Below are 23,472 nucleotides of genomic sequence, written 5' to 3'. Positions count from 1 at the left end.
ACCAGTAGATAGGATATGCAATGGTCATGACTCAAATTGGTAACTTACCTCCAGAGAAAAGAATGTATAATTCTGCATGTTCTGTTACCTTTATTCATTCATTCAACAAGTATCTGTTGAGTTCCTTCTAAGTACCAGGCACTGTTCTGAGCACTGAGGATATAATGGTGAACATGGCAGAAGAGACCCCCTTTTTCCCCATAAGGTATTCTTATGGGAAGACAAAAAACCAAATAGTTGAACAAGGTAATCTTGTAGCAACAAATGTTATTAATAAAATCAAACAGGTAGTTGTAATAGAGTGTGACAGGTAGTGGGATTACTAGTTTTGGTTCTGTGATCAGGGAAGGTTCCCTGAAGTTAAGGAGACAGACAAGAGTCAGACTCATGTAGGGTCTCGTAGACAACTGGGGGATGCCAGGGGAGAGTCTTAAGCAGGAGGGTAACATGACTTATTTTAAAAGTCACTCCTTATTTTTCTTCTATGAGGGAAATAGGGGGATTGGGGCAAGGGTAGAAACAAGAAGTGAGTTAGAGAGGTTACTTCAGGCTACCGAAAGCAGGAAGCATCCAGGCAAGAGAGCAGAGTAGCTTGGACTCAGGGGACAGCGGTGGAGTTGGAGAGAGGCAGTTGGATGGCTAGGAATTGGATTGGATTGGGGTTGCAGTGAGAAGAACGGAAGAATTGCAAGTGACTCCTAGGTTGGCTGATACGCTTTACTGAGGTGGGACAGTCTAGAGGAGGAGGGATTTGGGGGAGAAATCAAAAATTCGATTTTGGCCATGTTACGTTTGGGATGCCTGTTTGCCATCCCAGTTGCCGATCACAAGTAGACAGTTGCATAAACGTGTTTGGAGCTCATTGGTGAGTTGGGGCTGGAGCTATAGATTTGATAATATAGAGATGAGGTTGATTCCGTGGGCCTGTACAGGATCATCTGGAGGGAGAATGGCTAGAGGAGAAGACCTAGGCCTGGATGCTAAGGCATTCCCATGTGTCCAGGAGAAGGAAGGAGATGGAGAAGAAGCAAAGCAGAAAAGCCTAAGACAAGAAGTTTCTTTCTCCTGAAAGAATAAGCTGGCGTCACACACCCACACGTGCCTCCCACCCCTTGTTGACCCTGCACGTCCAGGACCTGGGACTGAGACACGGCACAGGCCCCACTCACTCCACTGGACCCGCTCTTGCCTCTTGTTCCAAAATTCGAACCTGCTCTGTGTCCGGTGGTTGCCCTTACTGTGTGGTGCCCTTCATTCACTTAGTAAACGTTCGTTGAGCAGCCCATCTGTGCTGGCACCGTGGGTGTAATGCTGAATGAGAACAGTTCGACACAGTCCCTGCCCTCAGAGAGTTTATAACATAATAAGGTCCCCAACAAGTGGACAATTACAATGAACAGAAATGGTTGAGGTACAGCTGTTTTTAGTATAGACTGTGAGACTCGGGCAAGTATAGCTGCTGTTCTAAGCCTTGATTTTCCGTCTGAGAAATGGAACTCAGTTTGAGGAGCTTTCTGATATACCCTGTACACTCCTGTCTAGCCCCTCGTGGAACATCTAAAAGGGCAGTGAGTGGGGAGGCCTGGGCAGCCTGTGTGTGTGGCGAGCTCACGTTTGGTGTGTTAGCCTACAGCAAGTCTCCAACTTTTCCTTCTAGATGTCTGCTCCTCTCCTTGCCCTTCACCATTGCTGTTCTCTCAGCTCTGGGCCTTCTTTTTGGTTCTGCTTGTCCATCCCAAAGCAGAAGAAAGGGCTTTGATGCTGAGAAGAATCACAGAAGAATCCTTTGATGCTGAACCAAGAAGATTTGACCTTCCTGAGAGGCATCTTTAATGTTTAAATGATCTGGGGAGGTGGAACAAAGGATTCTGGGAAATTCAAATGCCCACACAGTGTTCAGTGTATAATGGCTGAACTTGGTAATAAGCTCTCAGCCACTCCCTTGAACCCAGCCGCACCCACTCCTCACGCGCCTCAGAACCTTTCGGGGAGGGAACTGATTGCGGCAGCTTCTCAGAGAAATGCAGAAAGTGTCTCCGAAAAGAACACAGCCATTTGTTCTCTGTCAAGATGCCTCTTTCATACTGTAATTAGAGTGCTGCAGGGGGGTGGAAATGGGGGAGAAGGAGGAATATGAAACGCTCTTACTTCCCCTCGTGGCTTATTCTTCCTGCACTGCAGGGCTTTGAACTCACTGAAATATTGTGACTGAAACACACACTGTTATATGCACAGAGAGGGAGAAAGCGACATGTGTGCCCCTGGGTTTCTGCCTCCATGGTGCCTATGTGCTAAAGTGAGAGGGTGCAGCCTGGGGGGGAGTTCATCAGAGTCGGGAGATCAGAATTCTGCCTTGTAACCCTGCGCCTCTCCAAGAGTCACGTTGAACTGATTTAGCCTGTATCCCAAGTTTTAAAGAAGAATGAACACATTCCTCAACATAAATTCTGGCAATGTTTCTATGTTCACATCTGGAAACGAAGATAGGAATAGTATATACCTAAAAGTGTCGTGGAGATGAATGAAATAATAGAAGTAAAGCAGTTAGAACAATGCCTGTGGCATAGAACACATTTAATATGTGTTAAAAATGTGTTTCTATTATTACAACAATTTTTAATCTAGGGGGTTTCATTTTTACAAAGAAAGGTAGTGGTCATTGATTATATTAGACACACAGTAAAGATGGTTATTTTGACATGCTTGTATATTTTGAAAAGTAGACTTTGGAAAGAATTTCAGAAGAATGGGGGTAAAAGTATGAGGGTCCCTTAGTTCCCTTCCTGAAAAGTTGTAAGGACAAGCTTGTGAGAACTCAAAACTTTTCACTGTGTTCTTCGTACCTGCTACTCCATGGTCATCTCTGATGATAGAAGGAAATGATAAAGCTAGTTAGAGTGAAATCGTGCAACATCAAGAATGTTTGCGGGGTTTTGTTTTGAATTGTATTTGCAGCAATAGCTAAAACAATTTCTCGATAATATCTTGCTGAAAAATCAGTTAACATCTTTCTAGCACCTGTGGGCAGTGGAGGAGAAAGCAGGGTGTGGAAGGAGTCTAGGATGGCTGTTTCAGTCACAGCAGATGAGTTTTGAAGCAGCTGGCTGATCTCCTGTGGATAACAGAGAATTGGTGCTGTTGGGCCCAGGATATCCAGCTGACTTGATACACAGCTCAACTCCTGGTCTGCCCCCCAGAAACTGCTCTTCTCCATCTCAGTTATTTGAACTCCATCCTTCTAGTTGCTCAAGCTAAAAAACCTTGAGGGTCATCTTTGACTCATGTCTCTCTTATATTCCACATTCAATGTGTCAGCAAGTCTTCCTAGCTCTACCTCACAATATACCCAGAATCCCGCTATTTCTCAGTGTCCCCACTCCTCCCACTCTGGCCAAGGCAGTCATGATTTGGAAATAACCTGGGAGGTCTCCTTGCTTCCACCTTTAGCCCTCGTCAGTCTGTTCTCAACAGGGCAATCAGAGACATTCTTTGAAAACTTTAATCAGGTCACATGAGTTCTCTGCTGCAAACCCCCCACCCCCACCCCATGGTTTCCAGATCACACCAAGTGAAAGTCAGGTTATTATCCACGGTCTACCTGGTCTAGCCTCCCACCTCCATGTGGCCTGTTACGCACTCAGACTTCATCTCATTCATTTTCTATTTATTCCGTCCAGCGCAGCCACACTGGCTCCTTTCAGGTCTTCGGAAGCTCCTCCAGGATGTTCCTGCCCCACAGCTTTGCCCTGGCTGTTGCCTCTTCTGGAATGCTCTTCCTCAGAAGTCTGCATGGCTCACTGTCTCACTCTTCTTCTGTCATTTCTCAAGTCTTCTCAGCGAGGCCTTTCCCAGCCACTCTACCCCAAACCCCAGACCCTACCCCCATACTTACTATTCCTCTTCATGCTTTGTTTTCCCCTCAGCACTTATCAGTATATAACATCCTTTATATTTGTACTTATCTTTGTTATTGTTGCCTGTCTCCTCTACTGGAATGTAAGCTCCATGAGGCCAGGGATTATTACTTTTATGTTTGCTGCTGTATCCCCATGTGCTAAAGCAATGCCAACCATGTAGTAGGCACTCAATAAATTATATTTTGGAAGCAGAATAAGTAGATAGATAGATAGATAGATAGATAAGGACCCTGATAGTAGTTTGTGTGTATTATGATACATTCTTAGGAATGTCAGCAGTTCTTAAAATAGGCACTTGGAATACCTGTTCTGTGCTGGATACTATACTTTGCACTTTCCATCTATTATTTAATTTAATCCTCACAACGCTTTGAGAGAGGTACAGTGTTTATTCCTACTTTACAAACGAGGAAACTGAGACTCAGAGAGGTTAAGAACTTGCCCCAGGTCCCTGACAGAGCCGTGATTTAAACCCAGTTCGGTCACATTTCAGAACTTTTAATCATTATGCTATAACAGTCAGGATTATACCAACTTCAAGGTTAAAAAGCAAAACAGGAAACATAGTTCCTTCATTATGTCCTTTATGTTAGTTGCCAGGCCTTCCTTTGCATCTGCTCAAACAAACAAATAAAAGAGATCTCAATGTCAAGAAGAAAAAGGAAAAAAAAAAAAAAGACCGAGCAAATTTCCCAAGATCCTAAAAGAATCTGCCTCTTTGAGGTCTCATGACTGAAATATCATGAAGATGTGGAACGGCACTGGCTTTGGAACCTGGAGATCGAAGTGGTGCTCCAGGTCAGCCTCCGAGCACCCTGTCAGCCTCGGGCCAGCAAGCCCTCTGATCTCTCTGTGCCTTAGTTTCCTAGCATGTAAAAGGCGACACTTGGGGAAGTGGTCTGTGAGGTCCTTCCCACCTGATATTCTGGCCTGTGAGACTCGTGGCCTTTCTTTCATTGCTGTGGGTACAGCGTGGAGGAGTGAGGGTGGGCTATAGTACTCTGTGTAAGGCCATTTATTTGCCTTCACTGCTTTAGGGAAGGACTTTTGCTCACTGGAGCCCCTGATCTCTAAGGAGAAACGACATGGTATGATGCAGTGCCCGAGTTAACGCATCCCTCACCCTCCTCTATGCCCATCCATTCTGCTTGTTAGAGTCAACACTGGATGGCATTTAGAGGACTGCGTGCTGTTTTGGCCTTTATTTATTGACAACCTAAGTCTCCTTAAATCCTTTCTGGAACAAATCAAGGGATAAGGTGTAAATAACTGTAATACAGCTGAACCGTGTGACCTTCGGTAAGGTATTTACCTTCTCGGGGCTGTGTTTGCTCCTCTGAAAAATAGGAGAAAATGTTCCCCAGGCTCCTAGTACACTGAAAGACTGTTTTACAACCCCCTTCCACCCCACCACACCCATGCCATTCTCCAGTGAAATCGAAATGAAAACGCTGCCAACACACAATTGCCTCTCTGACCTCCCCCAATTTCTTTGTTAGTTTTAGAACAGTTAGGGTCAAAGGGGTTGTTTTTTTTGATGTGTAACCCAAATTGCTCTTTCCTAAAGCAAACGTGTTACAGGAAGACTGGCAAGGTTCCACGGGGGCGGTGAAGCACTTTGGAAATATGGGCTTTGAAGATTAATAGAAATATGACCACGTGGCCATTTGTGAGCTTGGCAGTCTGTCCACATATGCTTCTGCGTGCCAGTGTGACCATGTGTGCCTTTGTGCCAGTGTGTGTGTGATGAAGTGTACAAGTGCGTACAGGAGTGTGGGTAAACAGGTCTTTGAGTCACAGGGGCCAGCCCCTCCTGGCGGGCTTTGTCTTCCTTTTGGTTGCCATGACAACAGCGAGGGCCTCCGTATCCGTAAACAAAGCTGCCTGTGTGACTGAACCAGGAGGAGGGGTCTGGAGCTAGAAGCCCAAACTGGGAGCCATCTAATCCTCCTACAGAGTGGTTTGTTTTTTTATTTAACATCTTTATTGGAGTATAATTGCTTTACAATGGTGTGTTAGTTTCTGCTTTATGACAAAGTGCATCAGCTATGCATATACATATATCCCCATATCTCCTCCCTCTTGCGTCTCCCTCCCTCCCTCCCTCCCTCCCTATCCCACTCCTCTAGGTGGTCACAAAGCACCGAGCTGATCTCCCTGTGCTATGCGGCTGCTTCCCACTAGCTATCTATTTTACGTTTGGTAGTGTATATATGTCCATGCCACTCTCTCACTTTGTCCCAGCTTACCCTTACCCCTCCCCATATCCTCAAGTCCGTTCTGTAGTAGGTCTGTGTCTTTATTCCCATTTCTTGTCACAGCAGACCTACCGGCACATCTTCGCCACTAGGTAAATACAGAGATACCTGTTCAGGTGCCCTGTGATCCTGAGGTGACATAACATGGGCAGGAATTTCCAATTGGAGCAAGGCTTCAGCGAACCTCACTCCTAACCCCCAGCAGTTAGTCATCTCATAATAAATTCCAGCAACGTGAGTGTTCAAAGCCCCTCCCATCACCCTATGGACCAAAGCCAATCACTTATTTATCAATATACAGATGAGCTGCTTTGTGAATTACCTGTGGCTCCTTTATTGGTTCAGAAGTTCATAAAATAGAAATTAATTTTAACATTAACCTAAATATGACTTGAAAGACAACTCTACCTCCTCCCCACCACCCGCCCCCCAGTCAAACATGATAAGCGCACACGGATGTTGTACCTTGTCTGAGGTTATCTACATCATTCTTGCACTTTATCTAATTGTGAATAATATGGAACTGGTTATGTATGAATAGTTGATTTGTACAAATTATGCCTCTCATGTAAACTGCTAAAAAACAAAAGCAGTCACAAATGTAAATTCACTAAGTCAGACGTAAGAAGAAAATTGTACGTAACTGTGCAGTATGGGGAGATAGATCAGCCTCCTTCGTTCTGGTAACTGAAGTTTAAAATCCCAAACCTTGCATACACATGAGACAACCAGAATAGAGGCTCAGCTGTGCTCATCTCCACGTCATCATCCTTCCATCTCTGTGACAGCTGTGTTTTGAGGGGAACTGCCATTTCTCCTCCCAGGAAAAAAAAAAAAAAGACAGCCAAAAATTATGGATAACAGAATTGAGTAAGAAATATTTGAATGAAATGCAATGGATTTTCCCCCCAGTTTTATTGAGATATAATTGACAGATAACATTGTATTAGTTTAAGTTGTGTTAGTTCAATATTTGTATGTATTGTGAGATGATCACCACAGTAGGTTAACATCCGTCACCGCACATAGTTACATTTTTTTTCTTGTGATGAGAACTTTGAAGATCTTCTCTCTCAGCAACTTCAAAATACACAGCACAATATTGTTAACTACCGCCACTATGCTATGCATTACATCTCCAGAGCTTACTTATAACTGGAAGTATGTACCTATTGACCACCTTCACCCATTTCCCTCACCCCCTGACCACCACCAAAATGTTGTTTCTATGAGTTCAGTTTTTCTAAAATTCCACAAATAAGTGAGGTCATACAGTACTTGGCCTTCTCTGACATATTTTACTTAGCATAATGCCTTCATTAATCCATATTGTCCCAAATGACAGGATTTCCATCTTTATTATAGCCAAATAATATTCCACACCACATTTTTTATCCGTTCATCTCTCTTTTTTTTTTTTTTTTTTGGCGGTACGCGGGCCTCTCACTGTTGTGGCCTCTCCCGTTGCGGAGCACAGGCTCCAGACGCGCAGGCTCAGTGGCCATAGCTCACCGGCCCAGCTGCTCTGCAGCATGTGGGATCCTCCCAGACCGGGACACGAACCTGTGTCCCCTGCATCGGCAGGCGGACTCTCAACCACTGCGCCACCAGGGAAGCCCCCGTTCATCTCTTGATGGGTACTTAGGTTGTTTCCATGTCTTGGCTATTGTAAATAATGCTGCAGTGAACATGGGAGTGTATAATGTCTTTGAGAGAGTAATTTCAATTCCTTGGAATACATACCCAGAAGCGGGATTGCTAGACCATATCGTAATTCTGTTTTTAATTTTTTGAGGAACCTTCATACTGTTTTCCATAGTGGCTGCACCAGTTTATACTCCCGCCAACAGTGCAAAAAGGTTCCCTTTTCTCCACATTCTGACAGTTATCTCGTCTTTTTGACAAGAGCTTTTCTAATACATGTGAAGTGATATCTCACTGTGGTTTGATTTGCATTTCCTTGATGATTAGTGATGTTGAGCACCTTTTCATGTATCTGTTGGTCATTTGTTTGTCTTCTTTGGAAAAATGTCTATTTAGTTCCTCTGCCTATTTTATAATGGTATTTTTTTTCTTTTTTTGCTATTGAGTTGTGTGAGTTCTTTATATATTTTGGATATTAACCTCTTATCAGATACATGATTTGCAGATATTTTCTTCCTTTCCATAGGCTGCCTTTTCATTCCATAGGTTGCCATTTCATTGAATTTTTATCATTTTACAATCTCTTACAAGAATCCACTCAGGACTTCCAGACTAAAACAGATTTATTCCTGCTCTGGTTATGAGTAGGGGGGTTTCGTGTCTTTCTAATGGCAACACTAGCTGAAGAGGAAACTGAGACAGAGAGGTTTACTGCCCAGTTTATTAAAAGCAAAGGTTACCTGGGTACCTAGCTCTGAGAATTGACTTGGTGGTATTTATGCCACATCACATGGGGATTTATTTTTGTTTTCCTGAGTGTCTAGATACATCTCAGCTTGAGTTCTGTTACATCTAGGGGTGTGGAAACACTGCATGGAGGAAATGAAAGGGAACTGACTACCCATCCTCTTACCTTGAGCCACAGGCTAATACTAAGTGCTCTTAGAGGACATGAGCACTCTTCTAATGTAAGCCAGACTTTTCTCCTTTGAACTTCCTGTTGCTTGATCCAAGGAAACTGGATAAATTGAGATATCCATAGGGCCACTCCTTGAGGCACCTTTCATTAAGAAGTTTGGCGGTGGTCATCGAGATGGCTAAGTAAGGCAACGGCCATATGTTTTATCTTTGCAAAAGCATCATCATCTGAATAACCCCAGGATAATCCTCTATGAAGAGGAGAGAGTACTCAGGTCCTCAGGGAAGAGAGGGGCCAGTGGGAGGAACACATTTCCCTTTCTTCCGTCTGGCTACATATATACTCACGAGACTGGCAGACATGTTGAATCTAAGGTTAGAATAATCACTTATTTTTGGCAAGTAATAGAGCTGAATCCTGTTTGTCCCTGTGTTCTCCAGAATGAAATATGTGTATAAATAAATGGTGACTGTGATATAGACACAAAATCAAGCAACACATCACTAGCTTGACTAATGCTACAAATTAGTAGCATTGATACTAGGTCCTTATTAACCCAACACAGAGCAATGGATTTTTACGCTGCTCTCTCAATTAAGAAGATAGTCCTTTTAGAAAAAACACAAAACTGTTTTTATGTCCTTACTTTCCTCAACCTTTGGCTGAAAAATAAATCCCTCTTGTGGATTTTAAATGTTGACTGCTACATAACATGGAAGACAGCTCAGGCCTCGTAGAAACAGCACTTCATCTGGAATCAAAAGGCATTCATTTGAATTCTGGCTCTGCCTCCTGATAATTTGGTCATTTTGGAGAAGTAACCTTTCTGAACCTCCCAGGGTTTTTGCAAATCTAAATGAAATAATTTACATGAAAGTGATTTAGAAAATAAAAATCTTACAAATGTGGCTTAAAAAGCTTAATATCTTATTTATCATCTATGGAATCTGCTATAATACTAGGCTGTGGATTAAACTTCATTGGTCCTTGATAGAATGTGATATGATTCAGCCTCTACTTGGCCTCATGGAACCTTCAGATTAGTTAGAGAAAAGCCGTGGGCACACTGTGATGTCAAGGGAGGGGGTTAAGAAGTGTCGTGAAAGACACTGGTGCCAGACTCTCTGCCCTAGGCTCCCAGCTGACAAACAAAACAAAGCAAAACAAAACACAGAAGGCCACGTGCTATAGACAGTATGCTATGATCCAGTTTTTGTAAAATAAATAAGAGCAAAGATGAAAAAAAAAAAAAAACACAGAAGGCCAAATGATAAACATAGTACAGAAGAACCCCAAACACAGCCCTTCTTCCCCCCACTGACACGTGGGAGCTGCTCAGGAAGTAGCCCCGTTGGTGCATACTCTATTTCTTTTAGCCAAGAGGCTTCTTAAAAAGACCAAGCCAGATTTGTTGGGCTCTGGGCCTGTAAGATGCCAGGTGGGAGGGTGGGAGGAAATGGGGGCCTGCAGTGGCAGAGGAGAGCAGGGAAGCCAGCTGGTGAGACTGGAGCCAGGAAACTTCCAAATATACGGGGAGGTTAGGCTGCGGTGTCTTGGGCTATCCCACCGGAAATCGAGCCACGCGGTCATCCTGGGGGTCAGATAGAGGTACCACACTGCATACTTCATAGACGAATGCTACAGAGATTTTAGTGGAGTCAAACAAAGAAAAATAGTGGTGGCAGTGTCCAGGAGTTACCTGGCAACTGCTAAATTCCCGCTAGTTCACCTGGCTCCATTTGGGTCAGTGCAGAGATGCTGCGCCCCCTCATTTAAGCCTTTGGGAATCAGGTCAGAGCTATCAGTGTGCTCCTCAAGTCAGCCTGGGTATCTTTAATAAAATAATCTGTTGAATAAGTACTATACGCCAGACCTAGTCTAGTCCTGGAAGATGCAAAGTTGAGTAAGACAAAATGTTTTCAAAAAGCTCACATAGAGGGAGAGAGACAGTCACATGTACAACTCACCACAATAGAGGTCTGGCTGTAACATGAGCTGTGAAGAGATAGAGATAAGGTAGAAAGGAGGCCAGAAGACTGGGGGCAAGGGAAGGGGGAGGGGAAAGCTAAACATTAGAGGTGACATTTCAACCTGGCCTTGAAGAAGGAGATCAGCTCGGTGGTTTGTGACCACCTAGAGGGGTGGGATAGGGAGGGTGGGAGGGAGGGAGACGCAAGAGGGAAGAGATATGGGAACATATGTATATGTATAACTGATTCACTTTGTTATAAAGCAGAAACTAACACACCATTGTAAAGCAATTATACTCCAATAAAGATGTTTAAAAAAAAAAAAAGAGAGACTCAGGCAAAAGGTAAGAACAGATTCTGGGCAGTGTGAATTAAACCTTGAGATCCCTCACTGCTTTTTCAGGAACTGTGGAAAGTGTGCTGTGTTTCAAGCATGGCCGTGATGGGCTGCAAGTAGGCAAGAGATAGATCAGATTGATGGGAGGTGAGGTTTGAATGAAAGGTTCAGATCCAGCTGTGAAGGCCTTTGAAGGGTCTGTTAGGTGTTTAGCAGCTGTTGGAGGAGACTGTGGAGGAGGGGAGGATAGAGTAGAGAGAAGAGGGAATTTAGAAGATCTGAGGGTCGTGGTTCCTCTTAGTGGCCGGCCACTTAACTCCCCTTAGATTCAGTTGTGGGGTTTGTTTTTTTTTTTGAATTTTTGAATGTTATTTTATTTATTTTTTATATAGCAGGTTCTTATTAGTTATCTGTTTTATACATATTAGTGTATTTATGTCAATCCCAACCTCCCAATTCATCCCACCACCAAGATTCAGTTTTCTGAGCTGGAAAATGGAGATGTTGGTAATAATGCAGATGCTAAAAGAAAGATTACTGTGTTCCCCTGCTCATAGCCTGCTTAAATTCTCCTTGTTCAATGTCTTGCTCAAAACATTACCTCCTGCAAAACCCTCTTGGATTTCCCTAGAGCATAGTTGGAAAATGAAGACACATACGTATGAAAAGATAAAGAAAGCAGCATAGAAATATGCCACTGGGCCGGCAGATATGCGGGGAGCCTGGGCTCTTCGAGCAGACAGGCCTGGGTTCCAAACCTGGCTCCATCTCTTACCTGAACCTGAGCAAGTTGTTTCACTTTTACATCGAGGCTGAAAATACATGTCTACCTCCTTCTCATTTTGGTTGTAAAGATTAAATGCACAAAATGGATGCAGGTGCTTGGAAATTAGAAAGTGCTCCATAAATGTCACTCCCTGGGGTTATTATTTTCAGTTTGGAAGTGGCAAAATCCAGTGCACGTTTTAGAAAGATAACTGGAGTAACTGTGAAATAGATGAAATGAAGGGAAGGGAGATAGGTGGTTGAGAGACCAAGTCGGTGCTATTGCAGTTGTCCAGGCAGGAAAGGATGAGGACCAAGAGGCAGTAAGGATGCAGAGGGAGGCTGGGTCCAAGTGCTATTCCGAAGATAGAACCAACAGAACAATAGCATTCGTCAGACAGGAAGGATAGAAAGAAGGCAAAGAACCAAAGGTAGGAACTTTGGTAGATGGTGACGCCATGAACCAAGCTAGCTGTTCGTTACTTTCTAATTGCTGAAATCCAGAGGGGCAGGTGAGAAAAGGAGGTGTCCCAGGGCTTAAGTTCTGTTACCCTGACTCTCGCTGGCCCTGCTCAACTCTTCCTTCCCCCACAGCAGCCTTAGGAGAACCCACCGAGCTTGAAGCCAAGCCCAGGAGAACTTCCCCTGCCCATGTGCCTTGTCCCCATGCCCTTAGCCTGATTGTGACCATTGTAAGGTGTCTGTGCCCGAGGAATCCCTCTCTATCTTGGAAGGAGGGGCTGTATGAGACCCAAACCGGTATATCCCTCTGCCTCACGGTAGACTGGCACCTCTCCTTTCCCTGCACCGGGGCTGGGGCACGTCCCTCAGCCCCTGGCTCATTTTCTCCTCCCTGGACATGAGGGGGTAGGTGGCAGGACCCATGGTGGGTGCTCGACTCTCTTATCTTCAGGCTGTTGCTCTTTATGGACGGGGAACACCTTGAATAAGTGCAACAGCTTCCAGGGCAGTAGGAGAGTGCGTGAGCCGTGGCTGGGAGGCACTACGCTAGCAAGGGGTGTTCCGGCTGGAAGGGTGTTTGGTGATGAGACGGGCATTGGTGCAGAGGTGGTATCTGGAGGGGCCTGTTAGCAAATGAATATTTCTCGATCCCCATTTGTTCACTCATTGAATCTGATCATCTTCCTCTCTGCCAGGGAACCCTCGTTCCTCTTCTGTCTTCTTTTTCCCATGGAGCTTTCGTTTTTGTTTTGTTTTGGTTTTGTTTTTTTTAATCATCTTGCCCAGAGTGGCTCTGGTCCCCTGTGTCTGTTAGTGGGCTCTGTCTTATCTCTGACCCTCATGCTGTCTCATTTTCCCCTCCACACCACCCCATCTTCCTACTGTCTTTCTACTGGAGCCATGTGCCCTTCCTGTGTCCTTAGCTTTCTTGTTTAATCTCGACCAGCCATCTTCAAACAGCATTTCAGCCCTTCTAGGCCTCAGAGTCGTGGTCTTCCATGGCAGCCCATACTGATCACCACAGGGTACAGGCCACCAGGGGAAGCACAGCATTATGGGTAGAGTTCAGATCCCAGCAAGTGACCTCTCTCCCCTAAACCTTGATTTCCCCATCTGTTAAATAGGAATTTTAATAGTGCTTACCTCATAGGGTGATTTTGAGGATTAAATGAGTTAATGGGTATGAAAAACTTCATATAGGCTGGCATGTAATCATCAGTCAATGTACATTAGTCACTGTTGTTATTAAGAGCAGAAGGGGTAGCTGGGCCCCTCAGAGGGTGAAGGGCTTCCGTTGTAGCCGGAGAGACATAACGTAGCATTCTGGAAGCTAGCTGGTCACGTTACTAAGTCAATACCTTTCAAAATAGAGCAAGCAGAGAGCATTAGTGCTGACTGGAATGAAACTGATCTGCGAAGGCTTCCTGCAGGAGGCTGAACGAAGTGCATTTCTGTGCAACCTTTTAAGGAGATCCCCGTTGCAGCCTGGGACAAAGGAAATGGGGTATACACAGTGCCTGTTCAAACATGCTCTCCCTCCTGCTTGTTTCACCCTTTCTTTTAGTCATGGCACTGCCCAAACCTAGTGAATCTTATCTGCTTTGTCCACAGGGAATTTGCCAAAGAGCGAGAGAGAGTGGAGAACCGGAGAGCTTTCATGAAACTGCGGCGCCAGCAGCAGATCGAGCGTGAGCTGAATGGGTACCGCGCGTGGATAGACAAAGCAGGTAAGGCCTGGGGGCTGGAGGAGGTTGGCGATGGGCTGCCCAGACATCAGGGACCTGCCCCAGTTCCCACTCCCAATACTTGCATTCAAAGGGGCAGCCTAGACCAGAGCAGAGAGAAGCTCGAGATGACTTGTTGGCTTTTTGGATTCCCCGCTGGTCCCTTTTTCTCCCTCTGGAGTCTGTCCCAGTTCTTCAGCCAAACGCCTTTCACGAGGCAGGCATTTTAGCAAGGTGAACTGAGTAAAAGGTAACATAACCCATGAGTTTGGGCTGATGACATTCTACACTACTACTGTTACTACTACTACTAACAGTCTGTTCATTCCACAAATATTTATTGAGAGCTTACTTTGTGCCAAGTCCTGTTCTAGGCACTTAGGATACAGCAATGAGCCAGAGTTCTACCTTTTTGTTGTTTTTGGACCATATCACGCGGCTTTCAGGATCTTAGTTCCCCAACCAGGGATTGAACCCGGCCCCCCCACCCACCGCAGTGAAAGTGCTGAGTCCTAACCACTGGACTGCCGGAGAATTCCCCCAGAGCTCTGCTCTTGTGGAGCTCATCACCCTGTAGCTGGGGAAGGCAGCGATGAACAAAATAATTACTTTTGATAAGGTGATAAGTACAGTGAAAACAGATCAAGGTAGGGTTAGGGGTTTAGGGTAGGTTGCAGTCTTAAATAGAGGGTCAGGGTAGACCCGTGTGAGGAGAGATTCGGAAGAGATGAGGGCGTGAGCCACTGGGAGCTCTGAGGGAAGAAGACCCCAGTGCCCAGGCTCTAATGTGGGAGGGGCCAGGAGCCCTCCAGGAATAGCAGGAGGTGTGAGCAGGGGAAGGTGTCGAGAGTAAGGATGAGGGCAGCTCTGGTGGGAGCAGAGGCAGTAGATTGTGTATGACCTTTACGGGCCACTGTAAAATTTGGGACTTTCCGGTGAATGAGGCAAGAAGCACAGGAGGGTCTTGAGCAGAGAAGGGACATGCTCTGTTTAAGATTTTAAAGGAGTACTTGGTTGCTGCCCTGAGAACAGACAGTAGGAGGACAAGGCCAGAAGCAGGGAGACTGATTGTGAGGCTGTCCCTGCACTGTCATCAGCTCCTCATTCTGTGGCTCAGCCTCGGGAAAAATTCTTGCCCAGCCCCGAGGATAGGTCCAGGTTTATCCCGATTTCATTAACCCACAGAGCCCCCGGATGCAAGTTTGACTGTGGCTCTGCTGCTTATGAGGGACATCGATCACCCCACACCTGTCAGTAAAAAGGATGTATTTGATTTCCGTATTATTTTAAAGGTTGCGTTGCATTGGTGTTGTATATCATCCCGAGCAAAAGAGTAAACTGTTTTTTAATTAAAAAAAAATACACATGATAGTCAGCATCTTTGCTGTATTCCTGGTAGAAAGCAGAGAACAAAGAGGTCTCTCTGGAAAAATTTGGACTAGGATTGGATACTTAGGTGCCTGACCCTTATTCTTCTCTAAGCTTTGGAATGATGCTATGACGCTTATTCAGATCACAGCACACAAAAGCTCTCTCAGTTCAGGAGTCAACTTTGGATTATCTTTCAGGGGTGAGAGGGCATGTGTGGTGGAAGGTGCCACGTCAAAGCCAGATAAAAGCCACGTCTCATTTGGGACTTGCTGCTTCTGGAAGCAGGAGCCATGAGAGTGGCGACTGTACTTCCATTTTGCCCTTTCTCCTCTGAGGCTCTAGTGTGGAGGTTAATGTGAATCTCCCCTCCCTCTTCCTGGAACAGTATCTCAGCAGATTTGCCTCCAGGCCAGGCCGGCAGCTTGAAGTTCCCAACTGCCCTTGGCTTCCTGGGCAGGGGAGCCGTCTGACAGACCACCCTAGCGAGTAGGCTGGCAGCAGAGCTGGAAGACAACCCTCCCTGCCCTTGCCACGGCCCTGCTCGGGGTCAGGCAGCCCGGTATGCCGCTCTTTGCGGCTCTGCTTTTCAGTCGCATGCAGAATCCCAAGGCTCCACTTTCTTCCAGTTGGCAAAGCCAGCACTCTCCTTCTCAGCAAAAAAAGACGCACCGCGACGTCAAATTGTGCTTCCTGGCCCTTCCCTTTACAAGTGGAGCGTGAGTGATTCAGAGACATATGGGTTACATTTGCCTGGAAAGACATGCTCAAGTTCGAAAGCGAACTTGGCAAGAGGCGTGGGGGGGGATGGGAGGGCCGTTCCAGCCCATCCAGAGCCCTCGAGCGCTTCCCAGAGGTACTCAGCAGCACCATACACCCTCCATCTGCCTTGGGGGTCCTCGGATCTGCTGATCCCAAAGCCCCGACACCGCACAGAACGAAAAAGACTCTCTGGCTGAGGTCGTTCATGTTGCTATGAGGTATTTTAACAAGTACCTAATTTTAAAAGGATGCCCTCCAAAAGCAAGTGCTATTAATGACTTTAAAACCCTCTTTGTCCTCATCAAGGAGCAGCCCACCAATAACACTTAACCTGTCAACTTAGTTTTGCCGGAGGGCTGTACTTAAAAACGAAAGCTAAATGTTATGACTTTATAATGGCCATCCTGCATGGTACCCTCCGAGCCTCAAAATGTTCCCCTCCCTGGGAAATACATTATATGCTCTCAGTTTTCTATGCAGGTGGAATTATGGTAATAACTTTACCCTCTTATGCCTGTCCTTTTACTTGTTAGAAGTGCTTAAATTAAAGCATTGCTTCATAGACCCTGCTGCAAGCGTTTCCCCAGCAGCTGGGATCTTAGGGAATGATTGCTGGGGTCTCCAGCTCCCTCGCCTGTGGCTGAGACGGGGGCAGGGATCAGAACTCATCCACACCACTCCCAATCGTTGGGCTCAGAATCCCAGCACACACGGGACAGAAGGGCTGTTTTGTTGATAAGTTTGGAGGGATGTCAGTGAGGCATATTCTGATAAGTCTTAGCAGAAAATAGTATCCTGCCGATGATGACGCCGCTGCGGAGTACAGGCTGCTCCTGGGGAGGCCAAGAGGGGCGTCCAGGGGACTGAGTGGTTGTTTTCCAAACGCCAGCAACCAAATACATCGTCCCAATGCCGACCAGGCCTTCCACTCTCTGACACCAGTTGGGGTGTCCAACAATTCAACTCAATTCTGACGTGAAGTTAGTGCAGACACCGCAGGTGAAAGGCTCCGTCCCACAAGCCTGCCTCTGCTTTACACACCAGCCACGGTGGGGTCCCCAGGTGACCTGCACCTCTTCCCGGCTGACTAGAATTTCAGAGGGCTCCAAGTTTGATAATTAGTTAGAATGACTTACAGAACTCAGGAAAAACTACCACCAGTTTATTATGAAGGATACAAGTCAGTAACAGCCAAATGGAAGAGATACACGGGGTAAGGTATGAGGGTGGCGTTTGGGGGGCATGCAGATCCCACATGCCCTCTCCAGGCACTTAACCCTCCCAGTACCCTGATATGCTCACCAACCCATAAGCACCCTGGGCCCCGTCGTGTAGAGTTTTTATGGAGGTTTTACGTAGACGTGATTGATTAAATCATTGACCATTGGTAATTGAATAGTCTCAAGACCCTCTCCCCTCCTGCGAGGTGGGAGGGGGATGAGACTGAAAGTTACAACCTTCTAATCATGTGGTTGGTTTTTGGGGGAAACCAGCCCCCATGCTTACACTAACTAGGCCTCTCCCACAGTGAGTCATCTCATTAGCGTACAAAAGACAGTAAATTCCAAGGGTTTGGAAGCTCTGTGCCAGGAAGGTGGACAGAAACCAAATATTTATATTTTATTATATCACAGGGACAAATTCATGATAGGCCCAAGCCTCTTCAGCTCAAGCTCTGCTCAGCTAGGCAGGATGGAAGTGGTGGCGGGGAGAGGAGGCAAGCCCATAAGCCCTGCTCCTCTCTTTTGGGTGGCTGTGAGAATCTTCCTCCGCCCCTTCCTTAAAGGAGTAGGCTAGAACCCAAAACACGGTCTCACCTTCAGAATGAAGGGGTAAGGTGTTATGACCTGGGGGCTGCAGACAAGCAAAATTAAGGGAGCTCCTGCTGCTAGAAAAGGTTTAAGGAACCTGGATAAAAGAAAGAACAGAAATGGAAATTTGTCATTCTTATCAATTTAGGGGATTTTAGTTAAAAAGATCAGCTTTCGCTCTCAGGGCTATTCTCCTAAACAGTGTATCAGAGACAGAGCTGAATCTTACCGATCACCCACCAACACCCCCTCACTGAAGACCTTCCTTTCTGTTCTGACCTTCGGGTGCTCCCTTCATGACCTTTGATGTCTTGCTGATGCCTGTGACCAGCTCTGAACTCTTTGCTCTCTCTCTGTTGCCCTGGAGCCAGAGCCGTTCCTGAGGGATTTTCATGTTGCAAAGTAATTTGGCATTTACCGATAATTTACTAAACCATTTGTTTCCATATAGAGGAAGTCATGCTCGCTGAAGAAAATAAAAATGCTGGAACATCAGCCTTAGAAGGTAAGGAAGTGCTCCAGGGCCTCATTCCTTTCGCATTTGCCCCCTCTTCTGCAGAGGCAATCTCTCTTGATCAAAAGAGGAGAAAGAAAGAAAAGAGGGGCGCTCTGGGATTTGAAACGCAAGTCTCTCTGTCATAAAATCCCTCATGCTTTAAAATGAAGGGACTTGAGTCATGGATTTAAATGTTTTTTAAAGTGATGAAAATGAAATCCAAGAGTTGCTTTGTTCCAGGGCGTGTGCTTGATACGGGCAGTGAAAAAGCCATCATACAACCAATGGCACAGAAAGGGATCTTCTTTGACAATTTGTGGGGATCATCTTGGGACCACTTTCATTGGCAGGAAGTGACATTGTTTATGAAGAACCAGAACAAATAGATACGGAGTACCTGTTACCTACTGCATTTAGATAAGCTCTAGCAAGGCTTCGGGAGCCTTGTCCCATGGGATTCAAGAGCCTCGTGTGTCAGAGGTGCTGCTGACTTCACTAACCCTGGCTCGGGTATTTAAAGGCAGGCGCCTGTGTCAGAGGGGCCTCTTGCCCACAGTCCTCAGTTCTGACCAGACTGATCCGGTTGTTCTTGTGTCCTCTCCCTGGCCTCCGCCTTCCCCGGTGTAGTGCTCCGAAGGGCAACCATCAAAAGGAGCCGGACGGAGGCCATGACGCGGGACTCCAGCGACGAGCACTGTGTCGACATCTCCTCTGTGGGTGAGTGGAGGCTGTCAGATCTCCTTTCACTGCTCTGAACCTCCTCTGAAAGGGAACATCCTGTCTTTGGAGAAACACCACCAGGAGGAAGGGAGGCCAAAGAATCCAGAACTTTGGGATGTAATTAGGAAAAGGCGTTGGAATCTAATCTAGTTGACAATGACTTACAGAAAAAGATGGACCAGGGGATACTGTTATGTGAAACATGGGGCTTAGGGCCAAGAATCCAACCCAGATTCTTCGAGTGTGGCAGATGTATCCCATCGGCATATATATCCTATCTCTCCTGGATGTGATAATGAGAACCCACTTTGGGAAATTGTTCAAAGGATCCTGAGGACACCCATTTGAGAACCTGCAATCATTTGCTTAATCATAGTAGCATCTACCTACTTCCATCGCCTGCTTCCATGTGATACTTACACAAATTCCTACTGACAACCCTTTAACATGACTGGTGTTCAACCTCAGGTTCCCTTAGAGATTCTGGCTGATGGCAGATTTTTTCCTCCCCAGATAAAAGGGAAGGGTCTGACTTCATCCTCCAAAGCAGAAGAGGCGTACAGAGCTCATCGCTGCTTTAGGCTTCCAGTGGCAGAAAAATCACAAATGCGGCAGGATGATTCCAGTGCCCGAAGCATATTTAAAAAGAAAAGCCAGAGAGAAGCCCAATCTGTTACAGACATAAACACGATCCTGTTAGGATTCAAGATACCGGCTGGATGCCTGGTGTCCTGCCTGGGGAATCTTTCCGTTTCCTAGGACTGAGGGTGCCCAGAGGAACCGCAGGGTCCCCTGCTGTGCTGTGGAAACTCTTAGCTCATAACACGTGGCAGTACCCTAGCCCTGGGACCAAAGCTGCCCACCTTGCCCTGCGAATACCTGCTTGCCACGGAGGGTGATGTCCTTTGCAGCCTCATTCTTCCTCCTTACTTCTCCCACTTAGGCACACCCCTCGCCCGAGCCAGCATCAAGAGTACAAAGGTGGACGGGGCCTCCTACTTCCGGCACAAGGAGCGGCTTCTGCGTATCTCTATCCGCCACATGGTTAAATCCCAGGTGTTTTATTGGATTGTGCTGAGCCTTGTGGCTCTCAACACCGCCTGTGTGGCCATCGTCCATCACAACCAGCCCCAGTGGCTCACCCACCTCCTCTGTAAGTGAATGGTGACTACTGGCTTTCACGGCAGCTGCTCAATTGGGGTGTGAATGTCAAGAGAGCAAGGTGTCACGTGGGCCTGGCAGTGGTCCTGCCCACCCAGAGTTCTGCCTCTCCACCACGTTGTGACCGAGGCCAGAGCTGTCCTCAAGGGGTCGGGGTTATCACACGACCATTCCTAGCTGTCATTCATTATTGAATCAGATCAACAAATCTTTGCTGATGAGTCAACAAGATGGTGTTACACCTTGGGTAGTCTAAGGCCAGCTTAGTGCCTTAAGTAGGCTCAGTGAGGGTGTCTTGGTCACCAAAGTCCTAGGGAAAAAGTTCCTAGGGAAATGGATACCTTCAATAGACCAGAAAGGAAACGTGTAGGTCAGCTCTGGGTAAGGCTGCCGCTGGGCGCGAGTGAGGCTCCCAGAGGCTGTCACTGCCGAGAGTGTGGAGAGCGAATCCGGCTCTTTCATCAAAGCCATGCTTAAGCCCTTTCTCTCTCTCCTGAGAGCCATCTACCATTTGAAGGGCAATGACAAAGCCACCTGTCAAGAGAGCAAAGCTGACCTGTGGAGTGTGCCTGGGACTCATCCTGGGTCTGAGCGTTTTCAGACTTCGTTAGGTTTTGCCTGGCACTGAGCTGGCATGGTCACTGCAAGTCCCGCTTGTGTAGGTCCTGCTGCTGTGGAGGGTTCCTCTGTAGGTGGGGCGATTGGACCGGGGAGGGCAGAAGCCCGTGCCATCCATGGAACCAACGCTTCTGCCTTTAATGCTTTCAGACTATGCAGAATTTTTGTTTCTGGGACTCTTCCTCCTGGAGATGTCCCTGAAGATGTACGGCATGGGGCCTCGCCTTTATTTTCACTCTTCGTTCAACTGCTTTGATTTTGGGGTAAGTGCTCTGGAGCCCGCCCATCCTTCTGCCAGGTGTTGCTGTGCCACGGTTTGAGATAAGCAGCTTTGCTCCGGGGCTCTGGGCGTGAAGCACTGAAATCAGAATCTATAAAAGGGGAATAGATAGGATTAGCAAAAGGGAGGTCAGGAATGAGTGAACCCTTGCCGTCCTAGGGTTTGTTTGGGTCTTTTAAATGCTCTTTTATTTTTAATGTTTTTAATGTTTTACTGAACGGTAACACACATACCACAGAGTAAACACTTTGGTAAATTTTACAAAGCTACCCGTAGCCAAAGTTTTGAACCACTTATTGTCTTGAGGGAAGCCTGGGGGAGAAGGACAAAAGACTTGATTCCAGAAGGTGGTTCAATCAAAAATGAGCAACTTATATATTTATTTTTTGAGTTCACTTTAAAATTGGGAAAATTATCTGGGTATACCCTTAAACATTCACGCACATATGCACATACACACTCGTGTATTAGCAAGTCCCCACATAGACTACTTCACCCAGTGTCCACTTTCCTAAATAATATTGATATATAAATGTGTGCGTTACTAACAGTCTTCAAGGTGCTCTCACGTACATATTTGTCCTCCACTGCTTGCAGGGGTCTGATGTCCACGATGTTAGGTGCTGGGAGTTAGGCTGCCCGTTTACACATGAGTAAATAGGAGACCTCGTGGGCAAGTTCACACAGCCAGTTAGCAGCAGAAGTAGGTTTCAAAACTTTGGGTTCCTGAACCATCTCTCTTTCTGCCAAACCTACTTCTTTTTCTGCCAAATCTCCAGTTAGGTGCTAACGATTCTGAGCCCTTGCCAATCTGCATTTTAACTTGGAACATATGCTTCTGGGTACAGGCAATTTTCAGGCATAATAACTAGTGAAAGCCCATTTTCACCTTAGTTCCCTTATGTACATACTTTTCAGCATTGCTGTGAGAATTAATTTTTGTTCTTTCTCCTAGTGCAATGTGTGGAATATAGTAGGCTTTCAATAAACACATAATTAAAGCGTAAAACAAATTGGATGGTTGATTTGACGTTGCTATTTCTATAGCAGTCAGATTCTACGCCACCAAGTAGTACCATCACGTTGGGGTATGGGGTCCTGAGTGACTGAAAGATACAGGTGACTGAAACATTCTTGTTAGCACTAAATTCTAGGACAATGAGAGAACGTGGATCTTCTCAGAGGTTTTTGTATTGGAATGCAACGTGTATTAATTTAAACTTGTTTTCTCATTTGAGGACCACTCTTTTGTCTGTTCAAGGTGTTATAAGAACAGTATGGCTGTCAGATGTGTGCAGAAGTGGTGAATGACTACTGCAGTTTTCACAAAGGACAGAACAGCAGTCAGTAAAGCAATCTGTAGTATGAAGGAGGAAATTTAGCAAGGGGAGTGGGGAGCAGTGGGGAGAGAGGTGGTAGAGTCTTGTTTTTCCTTGGCAGCCTTCACAAACAGGTGGTCCTGTTGCAGGTGGGCTGGGTGGGGGAGGGGGGAGTTTGAATTTCACAATGGCCCAGTGAGAGCTGTTGGTTGCGGAATACAAGATTGCTCCTCTCTCCTCTTCCTCATTCACCTCCTCCTCCTTTTCCTCTTCTCACCGTGGCTGGGTTTGGCTCTTTAGGTCACAGTGGGCAGCATCTTTGAAGTGGTCTGGGCGATCTTCAGACCTGGTACATCTTTTGGAATCAGTGTCTTGCGAGCTCTCCGGCTTCTAAGAATATTTAAAATAACCAAGTAAGTGATCAGAATCTAGACTCTTCCCAACCACCTTCGAGAGTGGATGCTTCTCTCTGCCTTATTATATTCATTTCCTTCCATCCCCACATGCCCTTACCACATGATCCCCTTTCTGACTCCACCCCCCACTCCGTTCTCCAGTTCCTTCTTCTTCTCCGAAGATTAAACCAGAAAAATGCCCATGATGCCATATCCTGTGCCACATTCCCAAGGGAGCCACATTATTGCTGTCATCTCTCCTTCCTACAAGTATGCAGATGCGGCTTATCTCATAGACCACCAGGCAGATGCCCAGCTGTGCATGGAGATAATTTAGTATTTAGTGTTCACTGCTGTAATGCTGTCTGGGTTTTTTGTAGGTATTGGGCATCCCTCCGGAATTTGGTGGTCTCCTTGATGAGTTCCATGAAGTCAATCATCAGTTTGCTCTTCCTTCTCTTCCTCTTCATCGTTGTCTTTGCTCTCCTAGGAATGCAGCTGTTTGGAGGCAGGTAAGCACCAATGAACTCTCTGCATCCAAAGGAG

At 46.1% G+C, this 23,472-nt stretch overlaps 1 protein-coding gene across 1 annotated transcript in view; it reads left to right on the top strand.

Moving 5' to 3' along the window:
- CACNA1E (calcium voltage-gated channel subunit alpha1 E) overlaps positions 1–23,472 on the top strand; it is a 296,790-nt gene that overhangs the window by 198,126 nt on the left and 75,192 nt on the right. Inside the window, exons 8-14 of the mRNA XM_033853854.2 lie at positions 13,884–13,999; positions 18,389–18,442; positions 19,061–19,150; positions 20,097–20,306; positions 21,083–21,195; positions 22,832–22,944; positions 23,307–23,438. Of these exons, the coding sequence (XP_033709745.1) occupies positions 13,884–13,999; positions 18,389–18,442; positions 19,061–19,150; positions 20,097–20,306; positions 21,083–21,195; positions 22,832–22,944; positions 23,307–23,438 (828 nt within the window). The remainder of the gene's footprint in view (positions 1–13,883; positions 14,000–18,388; positions 18,443–19,060; positions 19,151–20,096; positions 20,307–21,082; positions 21,196–22,831; positions 22,945–23,306; positions 23,439–23,472) is intronic.

Source organism: Tursiops truncatus, chromosome 1 (assembly GCF_011762595.2).
Source record: "Tursiops truncatus isolate mTurTru1 chromosome 1, mTurTru1.mat.Y, whole genome shotgun sequence".
NCBI lineage: Eukaryota > Metazoa > Chordata > Mammalia > Artiodactyla > Delphinidae > Tursiops > Tursiops truncatus.
Note: the sequence above shows the minus strand (reverse complement) of the source record. Positions and strands in the feature narration are given on the sequence as shown.